The sequence below is a fragment of the Cervus elaphus genome, chromosome 15, assembly GCF_910594005.1.
Source record: "Cervus elaphus chromosome 15, mCerEla1.1, whole genome shotgun sequence".
Classification (NCBI taxonomy): Eukaryota; Metazoa; Chordata; class Mammalia; order Artiodactyla; family Cervidae; genus Cervus; species Cervus elaphus.
Genome location: NC_057829.1, coordinates 88,384,468 through 88,411,023, shown reverse-complemented (window position 1 = coordinate 88,411,023; position 26,556 = coordinate 88,384,468). Strand labels below are relative to the sequence as shown.

General features: G+C 44.8%; 1 protein-coding gene across 2 annotated transcripts in view; it reads right to left on the bottom strand.

Annotated features, from left to right (window-relative positions):
- Window positions 1-26,556, bottom strand: part of DOCK1 (dedicator of cytokinesis 1) — a 546,606-nt gene that overhangs the window by 410,307 nt on the left and 109,743 nt on the right. For both annotated transcript variants that reach the window (XM_043926662.1, XM_043926663.1), the window contains exons 19-23: window positions 25,394-25,491; window positions 18,843-18,932; window positions 18,409-18,509; window positions 13,817-13,951; window positions 5,594-5,702 (exon numbers count right to left, since the gene is read on the bottom strand). In XM_043926662.1, the coding sequence (XP_043782597.1) occupies window positions 5,594-5,702; window positions 13,817-13,951; window positions 18,409-18,509; window positions 18,843-18,932; window positions 25,394-25,491 (533 nt within the window). The remainder of the gene's footprint in view (window positions 1-5,593; window positions 5,703-13,816; window positions 13,952-18,408; window positions 18,510-18,842; window positions 18,933-25,393; window positions 25,492-26,556) is intronic.

The window sequence follows — 26,556 nt, the reverse complement described above, 5'->3', positions numbered from 1 at the left end:
AAAAAGATGCTTATGGCGGGCACAGTGGGGGAAAGGGAAGATGGGGCAAATTGGCATATGTACATGACCATGTATAAAATAGCTTGCGAGTGGGAAGTTCCAGTATAGCAGAGGAAGCTGAGCTCCACACTCTGTGGTGACCCAGAGCAGGAGGATGGGGAGGTGCTCCAGAGGGAGGGGAGATATGTATACCTGTGGCTCCTTCATGCTGCTGGGCAAAGGAAACTTAGACAACGTTGCAAAGCAATTATCCCCCAATTAAATCAATCAATGAATAGATGTTCTTCAAAAATACTAAAGGATATACGTAAACGTATGTGGATAAAAGGCAAGTTGTAAAAGCATGTATATATAAACATTCACAGCATATGTAAATATCTGTACACATACATATGTAATCTCATACATCATCATACACACATGATGATGCTAAGTAAGGAGGAAAAACCCACAATTAACAAGAAAAACATGCTAACACTGTAATTTATGGTGGTGAGAAGACAAGTGTGTCTTATTTTTCTTAATTGACTTTTTGGCATTCTCCACTTTTCTAACAAGATCACATTTTACATTTATACTGAGCTCAAGGACACAACAAATCCCTGATTTGTTTAGGGGAACTGGCAAGACTTCACATCCTTATAGAAATCTTGAATTCAGCACATGAAGTGGAAGACAAAGGGGTTCGGGAAATAGGGGCCAAGGGGGAGCTGCTATTACTAGAGCAGAGGCCCTGAACAGGTCAGCGGCCAGCTGTGAAACCTGAGTTTCTCATCTGCAAGGAAATCGTATTGTTTGTTTGTCATCACTCCTGGACTTCCCAGCTGGCTCTAGTGGTAAAGAGCCCATCTGCCGATGCAGGAGACTCAAGAAATGTGGGTTCCATCCCTGTGTCTGGAAGATCCCCTGGAGGAGGAAATGTCAGCCCACTCCAGTATTCTTGCCTGGAAAATCCCATGGACAGAAGAGCCTGGTGGGCTACAGTCCATGGGGTCACAAAGAGTCAGACACAACTGGGCAAGCACAATCATGATCTAAGACATTCAGAGAGATTTTCAGAGGGCAAAAATATTTGAAACTTACAAATCTGTGAGAAGAAGTCATGAACCCCAGATGTTAGTTTAAAAATGGACATAAAGCAGCCAAAACTCCTGATAAGGAAAATTTTTAGATAAAATAGAAGACAAGTATGTGTAGTTCAAGTCCAGGTATTAATTTTTAAGGAAATGAAAACCATACTGATTGGAGGGCAAAGATCATCCCACAACTGCATTTACTACTAAGACAGTACAGCTTATTTCCAATGCACTTCCTTCTAGAGAAGGCCAGGTAGACGTGGGACCACCAGCAGTGAGAAAGGCAAGAGACAAGGAAGCCAGTGCCCCAGGAACAAGCCCCTGGAAGGAAGGCAAAGTCTCACGTGTCTGTGCCCAGCTCAGTTCAGGGGCCTCAAATTCAATCCATCCTTGCCCCAGTCCAGACTACATGCTGGGAGGGAAATTCACTGAGCACCAGGAACCTGTGCCTTTACCTGACGATGGAAGACACACAGAAAACTAATAATATTTCATACTAAACCAAACAGGAAAGACAGCGGAAGAAATAGAATGGTAAAGAACGGTGTTTTTCAAATGTGGGTTGAAATACACTTGCTCTTTAGGAAATAAATTTAGCGCCTGTCAACCAGCAATTTTTTTTTAGTGAAGTACATTAGTTCAGAATAGACTAAAGGATACCAGAATAGAAAAGAAAATGCCAGAATACATCACATGGGATAAGGGGTAAGAACTGCTTCATGAAAGACTTTCCAGCTTCACACACACACCACACACACAGCAATGCATTTCTTATTGTGGGTGAGGGTCACTGTCGTCCTCGACAGAAGATTCTAGAATCCTCTGGGCAGACTGTGCCCAGTTTGCGGGGCAGTCTTTTCTAGGATAATCCCACAGAGCTGTAAGATTTGTGGACTGGAGTTAAAATGTCAGTGCTTGTGTTAATCCTGACGGCTACACACCAAACGCCCCAAATCTAGCTCTGAGATCCATGTGTGGTAAAGAAACAGAAGGCCCTGCAGCAAACACGGGTGGAGGGCCATCACCAAGACCCCAAACTCCAAGAAGCCTCAGGACCAGCCCCACTGAACTGCCTTTATCCTCCTTCGGACAAACCCGACTTCTGGGGCACAATGTCAAAGTTTTTTAATTGCTTTACGCCAAAAGAAAAAGGAGGGGGGGCGGGGACATATCCATTTCAATGAAAAGCTCCATGGGGAATGAAACTGATGTCTTTACAGCCCTAGAGGATAGGATCCAGACCTGCTGTCTGTCGATGTGGACGATCGGTCCCGGGTCCTGTTTCTGATCCATGGAATGACGGGTGCCCAGGGACACTCTCTAGGGGAACGGAATGTGGCTCTGGAACCAGGCAATCTGGGCCTCCATCATCCCTACACCCAGTCCCATGACCTCCGGCAAGTTCATTAATAACTCTAGGTATCTTCCTGTAAAATCCATGACTATACCCATGGAACAGGGTTACTCTGAAGGATCACAGAAGATGCTAAAGATGAGAAAGCACTCAGACTAGCAAGTGATCAGCGAACATCAGCCGTGGCTGTTCCGGCCCTCATGCTTCTTTCTAGCCACTGTTGGAATCCATCCTTCCAGAGGCTTCTGGGCATCCAGAGGGATGCTCTACCTGCGTCTCTAAGAACCAAAGGCTAGGAGAGTTGGCTGGGTTGACTGTGAAGGTTTCTCAACGGCAGAAACTGGAATCTGACCCATTTCTCCAGGCAGCTGGAGAACATCACGACTTCCTGAGACAAAGAAGGCCGTCGCCAGATGTGAGTTTTGGGGGAACGCTGAAATACAGTCAGGGAACCAGATGGTCAGGCACAGCACTGAGGGCGTAGAGGGTACAGGGAGGGGCTGCCATAACGTCACCCAGAGTCCCTGAGCCCCTCACACCCAGGGCTCAGCGTAGTCACGGTCGCGGTGAGCAGAGGAAGAGAAAGCAATGGAAGGGGATGACCACGCCTGGCTTGGAGAGGCCGCAGGTGAAGGGTCACTGGGGCACACCTGGAGGAGAGGCAGTGACCACGTGCGGGTGGAGCAGAGAACCGAAGCAGGAGGCACTGGCCCAGGTCCAAGGATCGGCTCCCGGGGAGGAGGACATGGGAAGTGTGACGGCCAGGAGGGTTCCCCGGAGCGCCTGCTGAGAATGTCTGGGGATGGCTGTGGGCAGGTGAAAGGGGAAAGCTGACGTGCAGACAGAAGGTTCTAGACTAAATATACGCTGAAACTTCCACACGGATTCCGTGTGTTTCCTGAAGTTAACTATGATCTGAATCTCCTCTTGCCTCTCCCTTTATTGAGATGTAAAACGCTAACCTGAATCCAGAAGGTGGGTGTCAGTGGTGGCTTCAGGGTGCTCAGAGCGGTCACATCAAGTCACCCTGAATGACACCAGAAAGGCATGGGCCATGCTGACCTCCTAACTCACAAATGGGTGCCTGCAGGTCACCCCCAAGATCAAAACAGCAACCAGGGCCACCCCGGGAAACAAAGTTTCACCCCCAAGGAAGTCTTTTTTCATAATTCCTCTACATAAGATGACTCACAACTGTATTTCCATTTCCACAGAGCAAAACTTAGAAAGTTAAAAACTACAGAAAAACAGGATCCCATGATGGGAATTCTTAACTTTGAGAAGCTGAGAAAGCACCTATTGTGAAAGACAAAATACAAAATTAGCAGAAGGGTGGCAACATTTCACATAACACTCAGTCATCTGTCTTGCAGATGTAAGGTTGCATCAGTGCACAAATGTCATTGAATTCACTGTGCCTCATAATAGAACACCCACCAAAGGAAGGACTTCCAAGTCTACAGTTACTAAATGTCTTGACATCCAGGGAGGTGGGCAGACACGAGTCAAGCCCGATCAAAGTTAATAATCTAACAGTATATTTAGAAATCTAAAAGAATTTCTGGGCTCAAAACTTCCTGTCATTTGTATCTATTCTTAGACTCCCAGGCTCTGTTTTTTCCGAAATGCCACAGGATTTAGGAGTTAATGTACCAAACACACTGTTAATTTTAACCTCAGAACAATAAGGCAGCTTTAGGCAATAAGTTGGACTTCCCTGATGGCTCAGATGGTACAGAATCTGTCCGCAATGTAGGAGACCTGGGTTTAATCCCTGGGTTGGGAAGATTCTGTGAAGAAGGGAATGGCAAACCACTCCGGTATTCCTGCCTGGAATGGGGTCTGTGCATGGGGTCACCAAAAAGTCAGAGACCACTGAGCAACTTTCACTTTCAGGCAGTAAGTTGCCAAAATAATTAAGCCACAACTTGAAAATAGGCACCACACAGCTTTCTCTGTGGACCACCAGCTCTACATCAAGACAGAAATGATACTGAGGGACCACCGCTCCTCCAGACAGCAGCATCAGCTCTGGGATCAAAGGATCACTATGACTCTTCACGTTGAGTGACGCTGGTTCCCCTGGTCACAGCAACGTGACACACCCCTGAGCACACGGACATCTTTGTTCGAGACTTAAAAGCTGGGAAATCACTTTCCCACAACAGTTTTAAGACAATAGCCATAAAGATGCGTTCTGAAATGACACATTAAAAGAACATTCAAAGAGGAAAGTGAGAACACAGCAGGCTACAGGAGCAGTGGAATGAAAGCTACGAGTTAATCATTTGGAGGCGTCTCGTCCTCGGAAAGAATCAGCTTGGGCAGCACACGCAGACTACATGGCTTCTTCTGCAGTAAGTCAGCCACGTGGAAATTTCCGGAAAGCGGGATGCTAGGGAGCGTGGGGGTTCTGGCATGCTCCGTGGGCTTTTCCCCACGCCCTGCCACCTGGCACCTCCACCCCTAGTGTGGAGGTGCCATGCTTTGGTATAGCCATCTTGATCCCACCAAGGACCACAGGGCAAGAACAGATAATGAGGTGATAAGAAGAGCAGGGCCATGGGAAGACTGGATCCCGACTCGACGGAGGATGAGGATGTATCACTACGGGCACAGCTCCGCCTGAGGTCTGGCGGATGCCTGGGGCACCTAGAGCCTCAGCCTCCCACTCCTGCTCAGATACTGAGATGCCCTGACAACAGACACAAAAATATTGTGCTCATCCTCTTCCCCACCCTTCCATGCAGGAAACTGGGACCCCCTCCCCACCAAGAAACAAAGAGCAACGGGAGGGACTTCCCTGGCAGTCCAGTGGTTAAGAGTCCACGCTTCCACTGTAGGGGGTCAATGTGTTTGATCTCTGGTTGGGGAACTAAGATCCCACAGGCTGAGTAGCGCAGCCAAATTTTAAACAATCAAATTTAATTAAAGAAAAAAAAAGAGAGAGCAATGGTAGCACAATTTAAGAGCAGCTATAGAGGAAGCAAAGAGAATCCCATTACAGGCACCACAATTACGGTCAAGGCAAAGCCACTCCTGGGCCTTCTGCTCAAGTCCAGGTTTCGTAGAACACACAGTCCCTGGTTTTCTGGGCCCGTGGGGAGCCCCGCGTCTAAAAGCAGCCCGGACGCAGTCGATGCTGCCACACCCAAGGGCCTACCTTCACCCGGACGGTCTGGTCCGACACGCTGCTCATCATATCGCTGATGGACCGGAAGAGCTGCACCAGGGACTCCACGAAATCGGCCTCTCCTTTGTTCTCATAGAGCCTGCAGAGGAACACACGGATCTGAGGGGCAGGCGCGTGGCACACCACCGCCTTCTGCTCCCGCATTCATGGACGTTAAATGTGCGGCTTGGCTGGCCAGTCGGAACGTGACAGAACGTCCTCAGCATCCATGGGACATGGAGAGGACTTGGCAGTGAGGGTATAATCTGGACCACTCAGCTAGGACGGTCTGCCTCCGTGCTGAAGAAGCTAATCTTCAACCGCTCTATTTATTGCCTTTTGTCTTGTGACAGAATACATTCTACAAGGCTGAAAACCAGAGAAATGTAACAAAAAGGGAGGGAAGGAGAGAACGGGAAAGGAAGAGAGAGAGGAAGGGAGAAGGGAGAAATCCAGCTTTAATGTTGCCCCCCAGAGATCCCATTATTAACATTTCAGTGTATATCCTGCCCATGTGTCTCAAACCCATAATGTCACATAATAGATAAACACAACTAAGTTTAACGTGATTTCAGAACCATTTGAAAAGGACACTGTAAAAATAAATGCAAAATTACTTGATTTCAGAGTAAGATACTATATATTATCATTGAATGATATTCTTTCATCATAGAATTGGCGGTTCTAATTTGAAACATTCAAAAGGTAGAACATATTCAATAAATGGATAATAAAGAAGTTGTACATTGGTTCCATGCATGCAAATACATGTTGCTAATTGTAAATAAGTTTCATCTATAAATAATTTATTAGCAGATACTTCAAGCTGCCGTGTTACTAAAAACCAACACATTTGCATTTTAAAATGCTGCAACGCAGATGTTTTATTAATATAGACTAGTTTTCTGCCTAATTAAAAGTATACCATACCTGAAAACTTGTGTACAATGGAAAATTTTGTAAACTAAGTGATAATTAATTACCCTAGAGGTAATCTTATATTTAAATGAGTTCCACTGTAAGGAAACAAAGTCTGTCTAAAATGGGGAATTGCAACCTAGTGTATCTGTTTTGCAAAAGGCTTTCAGAGAGGGGCTTGTATAAACAGTGCCCAACAGTGACACTTAGGAAGTCCTGAACTTCTGCCTGCTGGTAAAATTAAGCAGTTTGGCAGACTGGTGCAAATGCTTGGGGAGGTTTCTAGCGTGTACTCAGCCATTCTCCTCCACTTCCTCTGCCCCAGTATATCTGCCAATTCCTAAGGCTCAATGGGTCAAGGGACTGAAAATCAAACTGAAAACATCTGTAAAGGAAAGTAGAGATTTATCAGTCTCCAGAGATAAAGAACTAATGGCACCCCACTCCAGTACTCGTGCCCAGAAAAGCCCATGGACGGAGGAACCTGGTAGGCTACAGTCCATAGGGTCGCAAAGAGTCGGACACGACTGAGCAACTTTACTTTCGAAAAATGCCAGGGAGAAGGACCCAGATAACACAGCAGACTCTCAGTTGACAGCCCTGGAAAACCGCATAAGATTGAGGCTTACAAAGGATACACACAGCCTCTGTAGCCTAAAGGTTCAGTCCCACTTTCTCTGCCTAGAAGAGAAAAGATCAGTCCTCTCTAGAAGAAGATCACATCACCTGGGGCTTTGACAGTTGTATATACTCACAGTCCCATATTCAAACAAGTTACTAAACACAGCAAAATACCTGACCATGTGGCCAAATAGAAGAAAAAGACAACAGAAACAGATCCACAGGTGATCAAGATATTGTAGTTAATAAGTAGTTACATCCTGTCACAAGAATATCAAAATAAATATAAGCATTATAGCTTTATACTATAAAACAGAAAAGATGGAAAACATAGAAAACTGGAAATATGAAAAATAGAGAGATGGAGAAAACAGAAGGCAAGATAAAAAAAATTCTTGTAGAAAAATGAATGCATAAAAAAAGATGAAAATTCTGAAATGAAAATACAATATCTAAAATAAAGAATTCATTATATGGGTAAAATTGAGATTAGACAGTGTTATAAACAGAATCAGTGAAATGGAAGACAAACAACAGGAATATAAACAGAAGAGACAGAAAACATAGAAATGTGTGCTAAGATATGTAGGACATATTGAAGAGAGCTAAGATACATGTAATTGAAGTTACAGAAGAAAATTTCAGGTACAATGTGACAAATGCAACATTAGAAGAGACAATGGCCATGAATTTGTTGAAACTAATACAATCCAAAATTCAAGAAACTCTCAGAATCCAACGCAGGGTAGATAAAAAGCAAACCATTCCTATGCAATCCATAGTAAAACAGCTAATAACTACAGAAAAAAAGAGAAAAATTGCAAACATAGCTAGGAGAAAGTTTTTAAAGACACCATTAGCTTCAAAGATGTAGCAGTAGAAAAGTCTGAAAGCTGACTTTTCACCAGAAATGATGGAAACCAAAAGAGAAAATAACACCTAGAAGGAGAAAATAGCTGTCAATCTAGAATTCTATATTAAATGAAAACACCCTTCAAAAGCAAAGATGAAACCAACAATTTTCATAAAACAAAACCTGCATCAGACTTATACCAAAAGAAATGCTATATGATTTCTCTGCACTGAAGGAAAATAATTCTATAGAGAAACATAAAATTAAAAGAAAGATGGAAAAACAATGATAAGCATAAAACATATCAAATTAATACCAACTATACAAAACAATAATAGCAATATTTTATGAAGTTTAAGATATCTGTAGACTTGAAATGCATGACAATAATAACACAAGAGAGAGAAAATGGGATGATGAAAAGAAAATTTTGATTGGTACAAAAGAAGGCAGAAAAAAGCATAATACAGGTGAACAAAACAGAAAATTAATAGAAAGACAGTTAATATAAACTCAATATGTCACTTAAGTGTATTATATATAAATGAACTAAATAGTAAATTAAAATGATTTTTACACTGGATAAAATAAAAAAACAGCTCTATGTTGTGTATAAGAGACACACCTCAAATATAAGAAGACAGAAAGGTTGAAAGTAAAAGAATGGGAAATGGTATTCTGCAAAAATACTGACCAAAAGATAAAGGGAACATTTTCACATTAAGCAGTAAGTTCACAATAAAGAGATCACAGTTCTAAATCTGCATGCCCCCAATAATACAGCTTCAAAATCTACAAGGTACGATTAATGAGTCTTTCTCATATTTAATATTCCACTAGGAATCCCTCAAGAATGAAAATTTAATTATTAATTTCTCTGCTGCCAACCACCATTTAAAAGATATGTACGGTAGTATTTTACAGCAAGCACTTTGGAGCCCCTTTCTGTAATGAAGGCGAGGTCTCTAGAGACGAATAAACCAAGAGTCACTTGTTCGACCCACATTGAGGTGGGTAAGAGGAAAGGACTCAGATGGCGATTGGTAAATAAACAGACAAAACCTAGTCATCATACCTTGCTCTATTTAAAGTCTGTTAAGTATCCATTAACAAGGAACAGCTTGACCTTTGTATATTAACTACATCCTACAATTGTGGCCGAGGAAATGATAGCAAAATGACAGATCTTCAACTTATTCATGATCAATGACTAACTATTCAGGAAGCTAACACCCGGTGAGACAGGCAGACACTCAAGAAGCAGCAGAAAGACAGAAGTCGGCAATAACTAGCTTCAGTGATGGATTCAGACAGTCTGGTGCAGGCTGCGTCTGTTTTCCGGCTTTCTTGCTAATGTGATCCACCCACACAGAAAACAGACAAGCAAAACCAGCAGAGAAGTGCCCCTGGCTGTCAGGAATCTCTCCGTGGGCTCCCCAAGAACCAGATGTCTTTGGATCAGAGTTTTAAAAATGCTGTTCTCATTTCTAAGCAAACAAACAAGTATGGATTTGTATAATGAGAAAGCAAGTGGGGTGAAAAGGATTGGTTTCAATATCTTCATCTCCAACGTTTCAGCCCTTCCTTCTTCAGAAGAATAATTACTGTCAATTAACGTGGAATTTTACAAAGCCACTACATTATGTGAAAACACAGCATACCTGTTTGAAAGGGAAGAAAAACAAAAGACCTCCAAAGTTTATTTCAACTGCAAATAGAAAAACACACTTGATTCCAGCTGTGAGCACAATTGTTTTTCTCCCAAGGTAAGAGATGCTTTGCAGGTAAGAAAACGGGAACCTGAGTTTGCTTTCTCCCTCACCTCTGAAAAAACCATGCGTCAGAGTCGCTCAGAACTTGTTACGAATCAAACATCCCGGAAAACTGGGCGGGACACAGGACGGCTTTTTCCCTAAGCAGTATATACACAATAGGAATATTATTTCATGTCAATGTAATGCTTTGAAAAGACAATGAAGATGACCAAAATGGGTCTCAGGGTGGAGGGTATTTGAGGACAAGAAACAATTAAGAGACTTAAGCCCCATGTCTGTGATTTCAAGACATCCTGGTTTTTGTTTTTTTCATATCATAGATTCTTCTCAGAAATCTCAGACTACAGATTGAAATTTAAGTACTATCATATCTATACAATGCAGCTACAACTATGTTCTAGGTTCCGAGAGGAACATACGTCCTTGTCCACCCTCAAGAATCATAAAGGCGGCCAAGATACACATTTAAGAAACTACAGAGAAACTAAGGTCAATGTACTTTAACCCTGGGACAGTCAGAGCTCCAAAGCCCATTAGGCTCTTGGAAAGGAAGGATTCTGGTGGGACAGTGTCTGGTGAGATGCGGTCAGGGAATGAGGTCAGAGACGAGATCAGGACAAGGATCCTGGAAGGTTCATGAAGTCTTCTGGCAACTGCTCTACTGGCCTTCTCACCCTTCGGACGTTTTGTCCGGAACAGCCTCAGCTCTTGACAAACACGTAAGCCCAGCAGAGAGACTCCGCTGGGGATCAGGCCTGGCTCCCCCCACTCCAGGAAAAAGGTTGGCATGAGGACCAAGGTCTCTGCCAACACTGTGCGGCCAAGGGCCAAAGCAAAGGCATTCCTAAGGATGTCCAAACAGAAAACACTGCCGAGGTCACGGGCAGGGATCTGTTCAGTATTCTACTCCATTTCCGTTTGACACACAGGACTGAATCACCCTTGTGCAACAATTAGGGCTCAAGGGCTTAAAGTCAACAAGAGAGTGGATACAGGAGTCTCACAGACTGACCCCAAAAGGCTCTCAGGGGCCTAACTACATGGGATTTACAAAGCTGGGACTTGGGCTGCCAGGTGGCACAGTGGTAAAGAATCCCTGTGCCAATGCAGATTTGATCCCTGCGTCAGGAAGATCCTCTGGAACAGAAAATGCAACCCACTCCAGTATTCTTGCCTGGAAAATTGCAAGGACAGAGGACCCTGCTGGGCTGCAGTCCAGGGGGTCACAAAGAGTTGGACAGGACTGAGCGCCCACTGCACTGCATTACTAACCTGAGATAAGTTAGGGATATGATGCTGGCAGCTAACAGGAACTCCTGGTTAAAGGCATGAGAAAGAGTGTCAATGCCCATTCAATATATACTTCTCCTTCAGTACTTTACTAAAGGAAATCTGAGTTTGTTGAAAGCATCAATAAATTCTTTCCCATCTCCCTTGCATCTAGGATGGTCATGTGACACAGTCTGGCCAATGAGAGGGAAGCACACGGCCCACTGCAGGCACTGGGGACAATGTTCTTTAAGGAAAGTAACTGAAAGAGCTGTTGACACCCACCTTCCCTTCTCTGCTGCCTGGAGTGAGGTCCTGACACCAGGAGGGGCAGGAGCCACTCAGGGGCCATGAGACAGACAGAGATTCCTAAGGACGGTGGGGCAGAGAGATAGAAGGAGCCAAGGGCCTGAAATAAGTAACCAGAGACCAAGCTCCAGACTCTCCCTCTGGGTTCCACACCATGTGGGGGAAAAAGTGAACCTCATCTCCTTCTGTAACATGTAGCCAGTCATACTGCTAGCCTCGAGAAGATCAATCAAACTCAGTGCTATTTACAAGACCATGGTCGTAAGATCTCATGCCATTTGTATTTTCAGGCTGAAAGAGATTAAGGAGAGACAGAGAGAAACAATTTGTCACTGGTCCACTTGGGTGACCCCAATCTTTTCTAAGCAGCATTATTTTGTAAAAGATTATAGCATTTACAACAATAGCAGGAACACACTGACCTTGAACATACCTTTCTTTTCATTATTAATCTCTGAATGAGAAGGAAAATCAGCAATGTGTTTGAAAAGGAGATGGCGGGCATCAACAAATCCCTGACCCGGGGCCATACTGATCACAAATTGTACGTGATGAAAATTTTTTCACATAAAACATGACATAATCCACACCGCCTGATTGTTCCGCTCTTTCAAATTCATCCTGTCACCTTAGTGTCGATGTTACTTTAGAGTAATCAAAGACTTAGAATTAGTGGGGACACATACAAAAGCAACATTTTGTCCAACTCTTTGTGACCCTATGGACTGTAGCCCACCAGGCTCCTCTGTCCATGGAATCCTCCAGGCAAGAGTACTGGAATGGGTAGCCATTCTCTTCTCCAGGGGATCTTCCTGACCCAGGGACTGAACCCAGGTATCCCACATTTCAGGCAGATTCTTTACCGTCTGAGCCATCAGAGAAGCCCCTAAAAGCAAGATAGAGGCTTCCAAAAAGTTCATTTTTGAAGAAGCAATGTTACTGAAAAATATGGTAAAATACGGGGGGAAGGGGGGACCTACACTCTTAGTCTTTCACACCTTGGCAGTGATAAAATCACCAACAGGTTTGACCCTGACAGAAACAGAAAGCATCATGACCCTCATCAAGATTCGCACCTATCCACAATAAGCAAAGTAAAAGCATGTATTCTTCAGTCAGGGAGCAGAGCACGACGGCCTCAGAGCACGGGTCTGAAATCCCAGGGACCGTGGAGTGAGCCCAGCACAGGCCCCCCCACCCGTCCAGTAACACGGGGGCTGTGACCGCTGACCAGTGGCGGGGACCACCCCGTTTGTGACCCTTAGAGCTCTACACACAGTCGCCCGCTCCTCTGGCCTCCGTGCCCCACAGGGTACACAAGACTGGACTGTGAATGCCTCCCCTCTCTTGCTGGTCCTTCTGGAAAGCCAGCCTCAGGCCAACAAAGTGAAGAGTCAGTAAGGAGTCACAGACCTGGGTCCACGCTCCCTCAGTGCCCCGTATTCACTGATATGCTTCAAGAGGGCTGGGCTTTTAAAGGTGACATGTATTCTGTGAATCAGAGGGACACTGATTCTTAAACTCCATCTCTGTGTTTAGGACTCACACAAGAGCATCGCCCTCCAATAACCGACAAGAACCAGTATCACCCACTGTAGGGCACCCAAAGCAGTTGCCTCCACAAACTGCAGCAGCAGGACTCAGCTTCAACACCCCAACACCCCGTCTTACCCTTGCTTCTCCTCTCTTCATTCAGAGCTAAACACTGTGGACCAACTGAAAGCTCATTTATTTTAGCCCCACTCTTTCCTCTATAGATATCTAGGAAAAAACACTAATGTTCTCTATAAAATGATGAAGCCATTATTTTAAAGTGGATCAGAAATACCCCAATCCACTTTAAAGTTCAAAAACAACTCATAAATTTGCCCAGATAATCCATGAAACACATCCCTAAGTCAAAACACTGAATGTCCATGCACATGGCCATTTCATGTGTAGGAACCTCTCTCTAGAAACAAAACATGGTTCTAGTTGAAGGAAAGAGAGCGGAAGCCCCACCGTCTTCCCAAGTGAGTTAATTTACCTTGCTGTTTGTTACTGTTGATGTGGCCTGTTTTAATTCTGTGTGTTCTCCAAGGGGCTTTTTTCCTCTATAAAGTAACACTGAAAAGAGCTGCAGAACTCTGGGTGTTCAGTCTGTACTGCCTCGGATAAAATACCAACGCTTTCAGGAGACAGTGTCTGACTCAGGCACAGAGTTCAGACTCAGGGCTCGAGACCCAAACTCAGAGCTTGCCTTTTACTCCACTGGGGAGCAGTTAGGGTGACCGTGGACAACTCCAGCCCAGAATTGCTGTCTGTTAACTGCTGTGTTCTGCTAGACCACAGGGAAAGGAAGGGGAGGAGGAGAGAAAGGCAAAGAAGAATGAGGCAGGGGAAGGGAGAAGACAAAGGAAGGAAGGAAGGAAGGAAGGAAGAAAAGGGTCTCCTCCCAGCCCTCTAGAGAGCCAGCACGGGGACACGTACTGGTTGAACAGGATCCGGGAGCGCACGATGAACTTGAAGATGTACTCTAGAGCCTTCATGGCTTTATACAGCTGGTCACTTATTCCCGGCTTCTCGGCATTGTCCACGTAGTTCCGCAAAACCTTCGTCAGCTTCCTGTTCAGAACGGAAACACACATCAACAACTTCAGACGACTACAGTATCTCGTTTCCTAACTGGGGCAGAAATACACAAGTGGGTATTTGGGTTCTTTTTAGCTGGGTTCACAATTTATCAGTATGCGCATATTTGTGAAATGTGTTCAAAACAGATTAAAAGTGACCCATAAAACAACTCTCAGAGGAGCGAGATCTGAGCATTTAACAAGTACTTTCCAAGTTGCAGATGTCTTCCTAAGCATTTAGGCGTATTATATAATTTATTCTCCACAGCAACATTGTAAGACAAGTGTTCAGTTTTACCCCTAATTTGCAGATGGAGAAGCCCAGGACTAGTAGGTGATCTAGCGTTCCCAATGCTCAACGACCAAATCAAAGGGGTTTTCTGGACAGCCATATCTATTTTCCTAATGCTCTCTTGTTTTTAATTGAGTGGTATTTTCAAATGAGAGAGGCAGTAAGAGTAATAATCAGTTTTTAATTCTGTCCAAATGTCTACATTTTCTACCACTATGCATGTGTGCTCAGTCATGTCTGACTCTTTACGACCCCGTGGACTGTAATACACCAGGTTCCTCTGTCCCTGGGATTTCCCAGGCAAGAATACTGGAGTGGATTGCCATTTCCTCCTCCAGGGGATCTTCCCAATCCAGAGGCTGAACTCACGTCTCCTGCACTGGCAGGCAGGTTCTCTATCATGAAGTCAGCTACGGGCCCATAAACGAATAATCGTCAAGTTAAGCCTTTTAAATCATAAAGGAATAATTAAATAACTTCAGGATATTTTCAGCTTTTGACATGCTTGGCTACACTGTAACTTCAAAAACTAGCAACATGTGTAAAACCTATATGACAACAACCAACAAGATTACCCCTAAACCAAACTTCTCCACCCCCTAACTTTTTCAGTAATCAACAAGAATTCCTTCTGACTTTTAAATATTCATTAAAAAAAAAAAAAAAAAAAACCAACCTGCCAGGGTACTGACAGCATTTCCCATTAAGTTGAGAGCCAGTGTGCACCAGCTTGTTATCTGAGATTATTACAAGTCACTCATAAGAGCAACTGAAACTTGGCTTGTGGACGACCTCGGAAGAACCTAAGAGTAACGATTTTACTGATAAATCACAATAAAGAGGCTTTTGGGCGACCGAGAGGATGTGAAATCATTTCTAACACTGATCAAGCTGCAGAACTCAAGAACCCTCAAGACGCTATCACAGGAGCCTTCCTGGCAGTGCGTCCTGAAAAAGCGAGGCCAGAAAGATCCCCTCCCCTTAGGCTCCCCTGGCCCCGGTCCTGGGAAGGTATCTATCTATGCTTACATGTCTTGTGATGGTTCTTGAGGCCTGGCAGAGCCTCTCAAGTCCTGGCATAACCCCTGTTTCACCCAGTTTAACATGCTTTCCCAAACTGACAGGCCCACACACCCTGTTCTCTAAACTCTATTGATATCCCAAGGAATAGACATTCCATCTGGAGAAGGGAATGACTACCCACTCCAGTACTCTCACCCAGAGAATCCCATGGACAGAGGAGCCTGTTGGGCTACAGTCCATAGGGTCGCAAAGAGTCAAGACACAACTGACCGACCAACGCTTTCACTTTTCACATTCATTCCATAGAAATAGATTTTGGAAATCCTTCCAACAGTGCAGTCAAAGGAAAGAACAAAAAGAAGGAATGATTTGCAAAAAAGTATGACCCAGAATCAGAAAATAAATTAGGAAGTCACAGGACCCTAATTCACACCCGTCACACCACTTGTAACTATAGAAAGACCAAACTGCTGGGCCCTAGGTGAGAGGAGCAAATGGAAACATCGGTTCAGTGGGGAGGAGCCCGAACCAGCTCTGGGAAAGGCAGATCTGTGCACAGAACGAGCACGTCCTGCTGGTTTTTGGGAAGAACCGTGCCCAAAGCTGACGCCTCCCTCCCTCCTCACTTGGACCAGCCCAGGTCACTCTGCCCCATGAACCACCCATGCAGGGAGCACTTGCTCTGTGACTTAGAAGGCTAAGAAGTAACACCCATTGCCTCTAGTCATTGTTAATTTCTTCTCTCAGAGTTGCTTGCAAAGAAAGGCTCCAGATCTCAACATTTATCAAAGGACAGAGGTAAAGAAACTGCCAGGATGTGAGTCTAACCTAAGCCCCTGCCGGCCTCCCCTACAAGCGGGGGAGGGGAGAGACTGTCTGTGATGATGCGTGGTACTAGAAGGTCCCCTGGGCTGGGGAAGGCTACAAACACTTCATTAGGGCAGAGGCAGCCTTCCTGATTGCGTTAGAACTGCGTGAACCTCAATTATCTCCTCTGGCATTTCAAGGCGAAAATACTCAAAATCCAACAGCTCAAGAACCACTTGGGGTTGCTGGTTTGTCAAAACAAGATAAGAACACTTATTTTCCAAAATTAAAATTGCCTTTTCTGCAGATGACAGACTGGACGAGAGGATACGGATTCTCAGCTCCATCCCGTCGTAATTTAACAGTAAGATGGCACTTTTTGTGTCTTCTGTGGAGTAACCTGCCCAACGCTCCCCAGGTTTGCTTCCCCCTTTGAGAATAAGGGCAAGGGGACGCCAGAAAGAGGACCTGGACTGACCTTGCCACCGTTCTGACTTTCTAAAATGAAAGTAAAAAATCTCATCTGAGAAGAGCTGTTTGGCCCAGTTTCAGTAAAGGAGGATGGAGAAGGTGACAGGAGGAGGCCACACGGGACCCAGAGCAGCGCACAGGCCACCCCCATGAACCCTGCACTGGCTCCTTCTGGTTGCTATAGCGAGATGAGGCCACCCGACCGGCAGTCTGCAGGGAACCCTCCAAAGTGCGGGCCAGCTGGGCTTTTCCACCCAGAGAACAGAATGTCTTAAACAAACGTTGATTAGCCAGCAAGCACCAAGCCTGTCACAGCTTGCCCTGTGTGCCTGAGGACACCCCTACTTCCTGCCCACGTCGGGCTCCACCAGCAGCCCTGCAATAAACAAGCACTTGAGCAGATACAGAATCCAAGACTCAGGGACAGGACCTTGAGTTCCCGCAGCCAGGGACAACAGGTTCTGACCTAAGCAGGGGCAAGACACAGATGGGAACTTCAGTTCAAGCTCCTGGCCCTAAAAGAGAATCACTTCTAAGGAATCTAAGTGAAATGTTCTTTAAAATATTAAACCTTTTCTTTTCACTGCAGCTCACACAGAAAAAGTCTGAATCAGTGCCAATAAATCCCACTGTGAGAGAACGAGGAACTCACCCTAATAATTCTAATAATAACGAAATCTAACTACTGCTTGGTGCTAAGTGCCACGGATTATTCCAAACACTTGACATGTTAAGAACTCATTAAAATTCTCAAGAAAACCTACAACCGTGCTGTTGTGCGATGAGAAGGCTGAGGCTCAGAGGCGCTAAGCAACCTAAGCTTGCCAAGTGACAGAGTGGTAACATAAGCCAAGGCAGCAAGTCCCCGGGTTGTGGCATTGACACCAGGCTTCACACCGTCCCCTGGGAGCCCTCCTAGACCCGACAGGGGCCCAGGGAGGGAGCAGCTGGGTGAATGGAGAGCCGCTGGGTGGGGAATAAGAATCCTAGTCAGCTAGAGCTGAAGCTTCTCGAACAAAGGAGAGGAACTCTTTAAAGAGCAAGAAGAATCTGAAAAGGAATATATGTATATATTATACACACACACACACACACACACACACACACACACATACATAAAACTGAATCACTCTGGTGTAAACCTGAAACTAACACCACCTTGCAAATCAATGCCACTTCAATAAAACCAACTAAATGTAAAGAAAAAAATTTAAAAAAAGAAAGAAATGCAGGAGTATTAAAAGCCAAAATCCAGATGGAGTTTAAAAACAATTGCCAAACCTGCAGATGTTTTATCTGAACAACATTAATATTCTGGCTCTTTAAACATCACTGAGTAACTAAACCAATTAAAAAGAAAAAACTATTTTATCCAGCTTGATCCAGCAGAACAAAAATAAACAAATCACCTGCAACCTTAAAAAATAAAGGGTGAAAAAATAGATTGAAAAGTACAAGACTGAATTTTATTAATATTCACACTAAATAAACAATAATCTCAAGACAAGACCACATCCATTTATTCATTCATCAAATAGCTCTGAGGACGCTGCAGTGTGGCAAGTTCTCTGGATCCATATATCCATTTCATCAAACATAGAGGGAACAACTCAAAGACAAACAAAACGTGTAGAGAAGAACAAGAATTTACTCCGGAATCCTATAATGCATCCCCTATATTTTCCAACAAGATTTTTAGGTCTGTTAAGAGGGAAACAGTAATAAAAATGATCCCAGCAAACTCACCATTGGTGAAAGGAAATGTAGAAAGAACCATAGGCAAAAGTATATGGAAAAGAGTCTTAACAAAAATAGAAAAAGAAGAACCGGTTTTAAAACAACAAAAGAGAACTTACGTGTACGCTAAGGTTGCACTAAAGTGTTTCTTAATGTAGGTTTCCAAAACAGGATTAAAATGCTGAAATTTTCTATCAGCAATTAGTCCAATGATAAATACCTGTTAAATTAATATTTTCATTAGCAAAAGAAATGCAAACCAGTTTGGAATCTTCAGCTGAATCACCTGCACCTCTGTGCGAGTCAACTATGCGCTAACATTTTCAGACACAGGCTGGTCAGCCAGTTTACCTCTTCCTCCGCTACCAATTACATTTGCCTAACTACAGCGCTCCATTGCAAAAAACTTTCTACCTCTCAATTCATTTGCTTTGATTGGGTTTACAACTGAAAATGCTTTCAAGGTTACTGTGATGGCTCCCGCCCTAGCTTCAAAGGTTGCAACATGAAAGCCCCATAATTTCTGAGCAGATGCAAAGTCAAGGTCTCTTACCAGAGCATCAAACACTAATGTATCAAAGGTCTCGCTCTCCGAGTTCTCCATCATGATGTTGAAGAGGGCATCCAAGGTGTCCTGGAGGAACTGGAGGGACACAAAAGGTCAACAGACGATATAAAGTCACCCACTCTCCCCAGCCGATTACTTCTGGCAGAACTCCCAACACCCAGCTTTCCCAAACAGCACCTACTACACGCACATGACAAAAATCTGAGATGAGTGAATTCATAACAAAGACATGCCACCCTAAGTTAAGCAGAGGATGAGCAGCAAGGAAATGCACAGAGCTCATCCCCCACCCCCCATGTGACTGCTCCAACCCTTCTGCTGGTTTCCACCAAGACCGGGAGCTCAACAGCAACCCTGGGAAGGCTGAATCTGACTTATCCCGTTCACCCTGAGTGTGACCTGAGCTAACAAGTGGGCAGAGCCACAAAGGAACAAATTTCTAGTTTAATAAAGGATCTTCTACAAACACAGGTGCAAGGACAGAAGAGCTATGTGATTCTGAAACTGGAGTACAGAGCAGAGGGCCCAGGAAGTGCTTAATTTATTTAACAGTAATTTAGAAATCCTTTTATAGCCTACTATGTCACCAAATAAATATTACAGCATAGAATGACAAAATATTATGAATATAATTTTGAAAAAATTAGGAGACTTCAAAGTTATGTCACACTAGAAATTATCTTTGAATCCTTCCCCTATTCTCCCTAGAAAGAAGTATAAGATGAACTAAAAAGACTAAATTGGAAGTAATGAGTTCCTTGTCGGTGGGGTAGGGCAAAATGCCATACAGTGGACTACTGACCATACAGTGGACTAGTGACCATACAAGGAAATGAAGTGTGTGTATATTCATCGTTAAATCAATATGGATCCGCAGATTGAAACCAGGGTGAGATATTGCTTCATCCCGAGTGTGGTGACTATCATCAAATAGATGGACAGCAGTTAAGCATGAGAAAGGCAGAGAGAAACTGGAGCCCTGATATATATGCTGGTAGAAATGTAGAATGAGGCAATGGCTTTGGAAAACCAACTGACAATCCACCAAAGGGTTAAATGTAGATTTACCATGCAACTCAATAATCTCATTCCTGGGTATAAAGCCAAAAGAATGGAAAACATGTATCTACACAAAAATGTGTACACAAATATTCAGAGTAGCTTTATTCACCATGGTCAAAACGTGGAAACAACCCAAGTGTCCATCACCTAATGAATGGATAAACTGATGAATGGAATGCTTGCACGCTAAGTCACCTCAGTCGTGTCTGACTCTTTGAGATCCCATGAACTGCAGCCTGCCAGGCTCGCTGTCCATGGGATTCTCCAGGCAAGAATACTGGAGTGGTAGCCATTTCCTCCTCCAGGGGATCTTCCCGACCCAAGGATTGAACCCTTGTCTCTTATGTCACCTGCATTGGCAGGCAGGTTCTTTACCACTAGCGCCACCTGGGAAAGCCCATGAACTGTGGCATATCCATACAGTGCAGCATTTATTATTTAAACATAAAAAGGAATGAAGTTCTGACACATGCCACCATCTGCCTTGAAAGCATTGTACTCAGGAAAAGAAGTCAATAAGAAAAACATGTTATATATTGTCACTCGATTTACATAAAGTAGCTGGAATAGTCAAATCTATAAAGACAGCTGGTTGCAGGCAGAGTGGAGTGATGGCCAGCAGGTATAGGATTTCTTTTTCTGGTGATGGAAATGTTCTGGAATGAGATTGTTCAGGCAGTTGCACAACTCTGTGGATATACTGAAAACCAGTGAATTGTATGTGTATGGTATGTGAATTACATCTCAAACACGTGGTTATTAAGAACACAAGGAGGAAGTGAGACAGTCCCACAGCTAGGACAGAGGATGGCTGTGTGAGATCCCTGGACCAAGGCTCCCTTGGCTGCTCGGCCCACACACAGAACTCCAGGGGCTCTCGAGTCCCCAGACGATCTTGAGACTGAGAAACCAAACACAAGGATCTGCCCTCCCACCAGAGCTCACCCCCTAGCCCCCGTAAAGCTGTGGAAGCTTGCACATTCAGGGTCCCACAGCTCTTTCCTGCTGGCTCAGATGGTAAAGAATCCACCTGCAATGCAGAAGACCCAGGATGGCTCCCTGGGTCCAGAAGATCCCTTGGAGAAAGGAATGGCTACCCACTCCAGTATTCTTGCCTGGAGAAGTCCATAGACAGAGGAGCCTAGCGGGCTGCAGTCCATGGGGTCGCAAAGAGTCAGACATGACTAAGCGACTACCAAAGCTCTTCTTCCCAAGAGAGGACAAGCTCCCAGACCTAGTAAGCAATCTAAGACCCGTCAGGCATAAAATCCTCATTCTGTTCTACTGTGCCTCCGACCCCCTATTCCGTGCCAGGAAGTGTCACATACAAATGGGCAGAGGAGTGAAACCAGCCGGAGCAGAAGGCATTCTGGTCTAGACATCCACCGTTCTGTCAACTCCGTAATTATTTAAGCCTGTACCACCTTCATTACTTTTGTATCATTTCCCATCATTTTCAGATTGCAAAAGCTTCGCAAAGGTCAAAACTTGACGCCATCTGCTAATAGCCCAATGTTCCTGCCAAGAGACTCCCCAGGTGCCAAGCCCTGGCTTGGCACAGTTCAAGGAAGTAGGTCCACCCGCCCCACCCAGACGACTGACACAGAAACAGGGGCCGGGGCCTGGAGAGCTGCAGCAGAGTGTCCTGAGGGTGCGCCCTCACTCAAGGCCATGAAAGGGCTGCTTTTGACTCCCACCCTCTCTCCAAGACCATCCACTGAAGACCATGATCACCATTTTCATGTGAGCAAATATTTTCTCCAAGCAGCGTCACTTTTTCCAAATGAGCAAATGCTTTGATCTGTCTATCAGGCAATGTCATCTTTCCAGTAAAAGTTACAAACACACAGGGACTTCTCCGGTGGCCCAGTGGTTAAGACCTCATCTTCCAATACAAGGGGTGCAGTTTCAACCCCTGATCAGGGAACTTAGTAGATTACACATGCCTTAAGGCCACAAAACCAAAACACAAAACAGAAGCAATAGTGTAATAAATTCAATAAAGACTCTAAAAAATGTTGCTGTTGTTCAGTTGCTAAGCTGTGTCCAACTCTGCGACCACATGGACTACAGCACACCAGTCTTCCCTGTCCTCCACTATCTCCCAGAGTTTGCACGAATTCATGGCCATTGAATCGGTGATGCCATCTAATCATCTTCTGCCGCTCCCTTCTCCTCCTGCCCTCAATCTTGCCCAGCATCAGGGTCTTGTCCAATGAGTTGACTCTCTGTATCAGGTGGCCAAAGTATTGGAGCTTCAGCTTCAGCATCAGTCTTTCCAATGAATTGGAATCAGAGTTGATTGCCTTTAGGATTGACTGCTTTGATCTCCTTGCCGTCCAATGGACTCTCAAGAGTCTTCTCCAGCACCCCAATTCAAAAAAAACCAATTGTTTGGTGCTCAGTCTTCTTTATGGCCCAACTCTCACATCTGTCCATGACTACTGGAAGAACCATAGTTTTGACTATACAGACCTTTGTCAGCAAAGTGATGTCTCTGCTTTCTAATACACTGTCTAGATTTGTCATAGCTTTTCTTCCAAGAAGCAAGTGCCTTTTAATTTCATGGCTGCAGTCACTGTCCTCATTGATTTTGGAGCCCAAGAAAAGAAAATCTGTCACTGCTTCAACTTTCTCCCGTTCTACTTGCCATGAAGTTATGGGACTGAATGCCATGGTCTTAGTTTTTCTAAAGTTGAGTTTCAAGCCAGCTTTTTCACTCTCCTCTTTCACCCTAATCAAGAAGTTCTTTAATTCCTCTGAAGGGTTCCTAAAAAATGGTACACATCAAGAAAACCAAAAATCTTAAGAAAAAAGTTACAAATACACAAAAGGGAGGTCTTAAATAAGTGGAATAAGACCCACAGCCTATAAGTGTTCTTCCGTATAACGGAAAGCAGCCCCATGCAGGCTGGGACCCCATGTGGTCCTCAGATGAGTCCGTTCTCCACTCTAGGCCTAAGGATGTTAAGACACGCTGGTGACAGGAAAGAGTAAAACTCAGGCAAAGCAGGTAAGGGCCAGACAAGTCCTCCAGGCCTGGGCAGTTCCAGTGAACACAGGAAGGGTCACGAGAGAGGTGAAAAATCATCTCCAGGGATGAACAATAGGAGATGATAATAGACCAGCTAAAAGGGACAGAGGAAGGCAATAAAACCAGATGGCTCCAGATTTTCCCTGGTCAGTGTAACAAAAGTTCAACAGAAATACAAGTAATCCCTGACGTGATACAGGGGCCGAAAAATGAAAGAGGACACAATTTCATTAACTGTGGGTCTTTTAAAGAAGTGCTGTGAAGTTATTCAGCCAGTTTTCATCCGAATTAGGGAATTCATAGAACCCGGGGAAGTTTAAAATACAATTAACGTTGTCCAAGCCAGGACAAGAAGACAAGGGCCGGGAAAAGATGATTAAACTTAGAAGATTAGCAAGGATATGTTTGAGTGGCTATACAATGAATTTAGGAGAGCGACGCCGCCAAATTAATTTATACTGAAGCTAACCACACTGCTGTTTAATTGAGACCATTTTAAGTAATTAATTTTTAGAGAGATAAGGGTGTCTCCCTCCGCGAGCATCTCTCACGGAGGGAATGGGATGGGATGGAGGCAGCAGCACAGACCTGGCGGCGGGGAGCCTGCTCAGGAGCAACCACGAGGCGGGGGGCCAGCCCGCTGCCCCCAGCCCGGGTGGAGCCCCATGGACACGGACGGGCACTGCCTTCCGTACAAGGAGGCGTCACCGGGCAGACGGGAGACAGGAGAGGCTGAAGAAAATACCAAAAGCGCCAACAAGGACCACACTTGAGCATTCCAAGGGACCTCCAATCACACTCGTCTGACTGTCCAATCTCAGGTGAAGATTCAGGAGGCCACCAGCATTGCTCCACAGCCTGCTCTGTGCGAGGCTAAGAAATAAACCAAGACTGCAAGGGAGGAAAGCAGCTAAGCCTGAGGACTGCGACTTCACGGGCATACCGCGCAGTTCTCCACGTCGACGACAGGGCTTCTGGGTAAGTCGTGAGCCAGGGTTAAGGATGACAAGGACGGCAGGACAGTGATGAGGATAAATCATGACACTCTTGTACCACCTCCCAGGGCCAGAACCTACTGCAACCTCTACAAGGATCATCTGAACAAGGCACTCTGGCTCTGTCCATTTTACCGCAGGGAAAGTATGTGTGTTAGTCGCTTAGTCGTGTCCAACCCTTTGTGAACCCATGGACTATCGTCTGCCAGGCTCCTTGCCTCTATCCAGAGAATTCTCCAGGCAAGAATACTAGAGTGGGTGGCCATTCCCTTCTCCAGGGGATCTTCCCAGCCCAGAAATTGAACCCAGGTCTCCTGCATTGCAGGCAGATTATTTACTGTCTGAGTCGCCCAAGAAGCCCAGCAAAGGCACAGACTACAGTGGGGAAAGTGAGGCTTAAACAAGGTTATTTAACCTATGGCAGCCCCACAGCGAGGGCCCACTGGAGGGGAGCCCAGGGCTCTAGACTCGGATGATTCCAAAGACCATTTCCATCACAGTGAAGCCAGGCCACCCTGCCTGACCAGGGTCCAAGAAGGATTCTGTCCTCCTAGAGGCGTGTGTCAACATCCCAAAGACGCTGGTGGTTTAAGGGGTCAGAGCCAGAGCCCCACGCCGGCAGGCCGTGCTTCATCGCACTTGGCAGGTACTCTGGTTTTTACCAATCCAAGGTTTGTGACAATCCTGGATCCAGCAAGTTTATCGGCCCCAATTTTCCAAGAGCACTAGCTCACTCGGTGTCTCTGGGTCACATTTTGATAATTCTCACAATATTTCCAGCTTCTTCATTGATATATTTGTGGTGATGATGTGATCAGCGATCTCTGATACGACTACTGCAAAAGGGTTATCAGTCACCAAAGATTCGAGTGACGGCATTTCTCGCAACAAGGTATTTTTTAATTAAGGTGTGGACATGATTTTTTCTAATTTTGGAAGGTATAGTTTATTTACAATGTGTTAGTTTCAAGTGTACAACACAGTGGTTCAGTCATACATGTATATCCATGTACATATAAATATACATATAAATTATATGCATTATATATACATGTGTATTATAATACATATATATTATACATTGTAGATACTGTAATACATTATATATTATATATTGCTTTTTAGATTCTTTTCCATTACAGGTTTTTATAAAATAATGAGCTTGGTCCCCTCTGCTGTACACGAGGTCCCTGTTGGTTACCCATTTTATATCATACCTAGCTTCTCTGACACGAGGTTACCACACACTCCAAAGACTGCAGCAAGGTGTGGGCGTCCCTTTGATTTGCATCCAGGAACCAAATAATTCATGTGATCTGCCTTCCCACCACAATGTGAAACCGAACCCACCGTATCTTGGAGGCGTGGCTCTACGGTCTTGGGAGGCCGCACCTACACCGGTTCACACACTTTAGGACAAGCGAACAGCGTGGGGGCCATGTTACCTTCACCACCTCTCCACCGTCCACCTTCATCAGCTGCCTCAGGTTCTGCTGCAGCAGGTTGGTGTTCGATCGCCACTTCAGGAGCCCCAGCAGATCCACTGGAAACAGGAAACGACAATCAGTTCCTCCCAGCAAGGACTGGTCTTCCTCACGCACCCATCACATCAGGTCTCCAACATCACTTTTTGAACAGAAAAACCAAGTCTCTTTGGAAATGTTCGCCAGCTAAATATTTCAGTACTTTTCTAGAGGCATCCTTGATGCCCAGTGCAGCTGAATTCATTACTTTCAATTACATTTACCATGAAATGATTTACAAACAAAAGCTTCAGAAAGGCAGCAGGGAGCCCGTGAAAGGAAGACCTTTCCACCTACAAGAAGGCAAATCAGAGCAGCAGCAGGCCTGCAAGGCCGCTCCTGGCAGCTTCTCCCCCGCAGTTATTTCCTGCCTGAGAACAAGACTCTTACTTTTTAAGATAAAATAATATAAAATAAGGGCCTCCCCAACAGCTCAGTGGTAAAGAAACCACCTGCAATGTGGGAGACGCAGAAGATCTGGGTTCGATCCCTAGGTTGGTAAGATCCCCTGGAGAAGGAACTGGCAACCCACTCCAGTATTCTTGCCTGGGAAATCCCGTGGACAGAGGAGCCTGGCGAGCCACAGTCCAAGGGGTCTCAAAGAGTCGGACATGACTGAGTGCCTGGGCATGTGATATAAAATAACCAACTCAAATGCAGTACTGAGAATGCAAGGGGACAGTCCCTGAAGGAGACAAGAACGCTGGCCACTGCTCTACTGAGCCTGCCGCCCTCACCAAGGCTGGGCCTTTCTGTGAGTCTTTATGTTTGTTTCCTAACAGAAAAACCTCAAGTTGAATGCAATGGTTTTTGCAGACTAAATGTGGAAGACAATGTTGAGAAATGACTTTGTTTAAGGCATGAAGACAGACTCCAAAACATCTCTAGGAAAAGACATAGGCCTACACAACTCTCACTTGAAGTCATATTAATATCCCATTACGTGAAAAAAACACAATTAGCAAAACAGATCTAATGTACTGTTTATGCTCATCAGGAATGAACTTCTGCTACAGACACTGTCTCTTTAAGAAAAACCCTAGTCAATACTGAAAAGAAAAACAATTTTGGCGATAAGGTAGAAT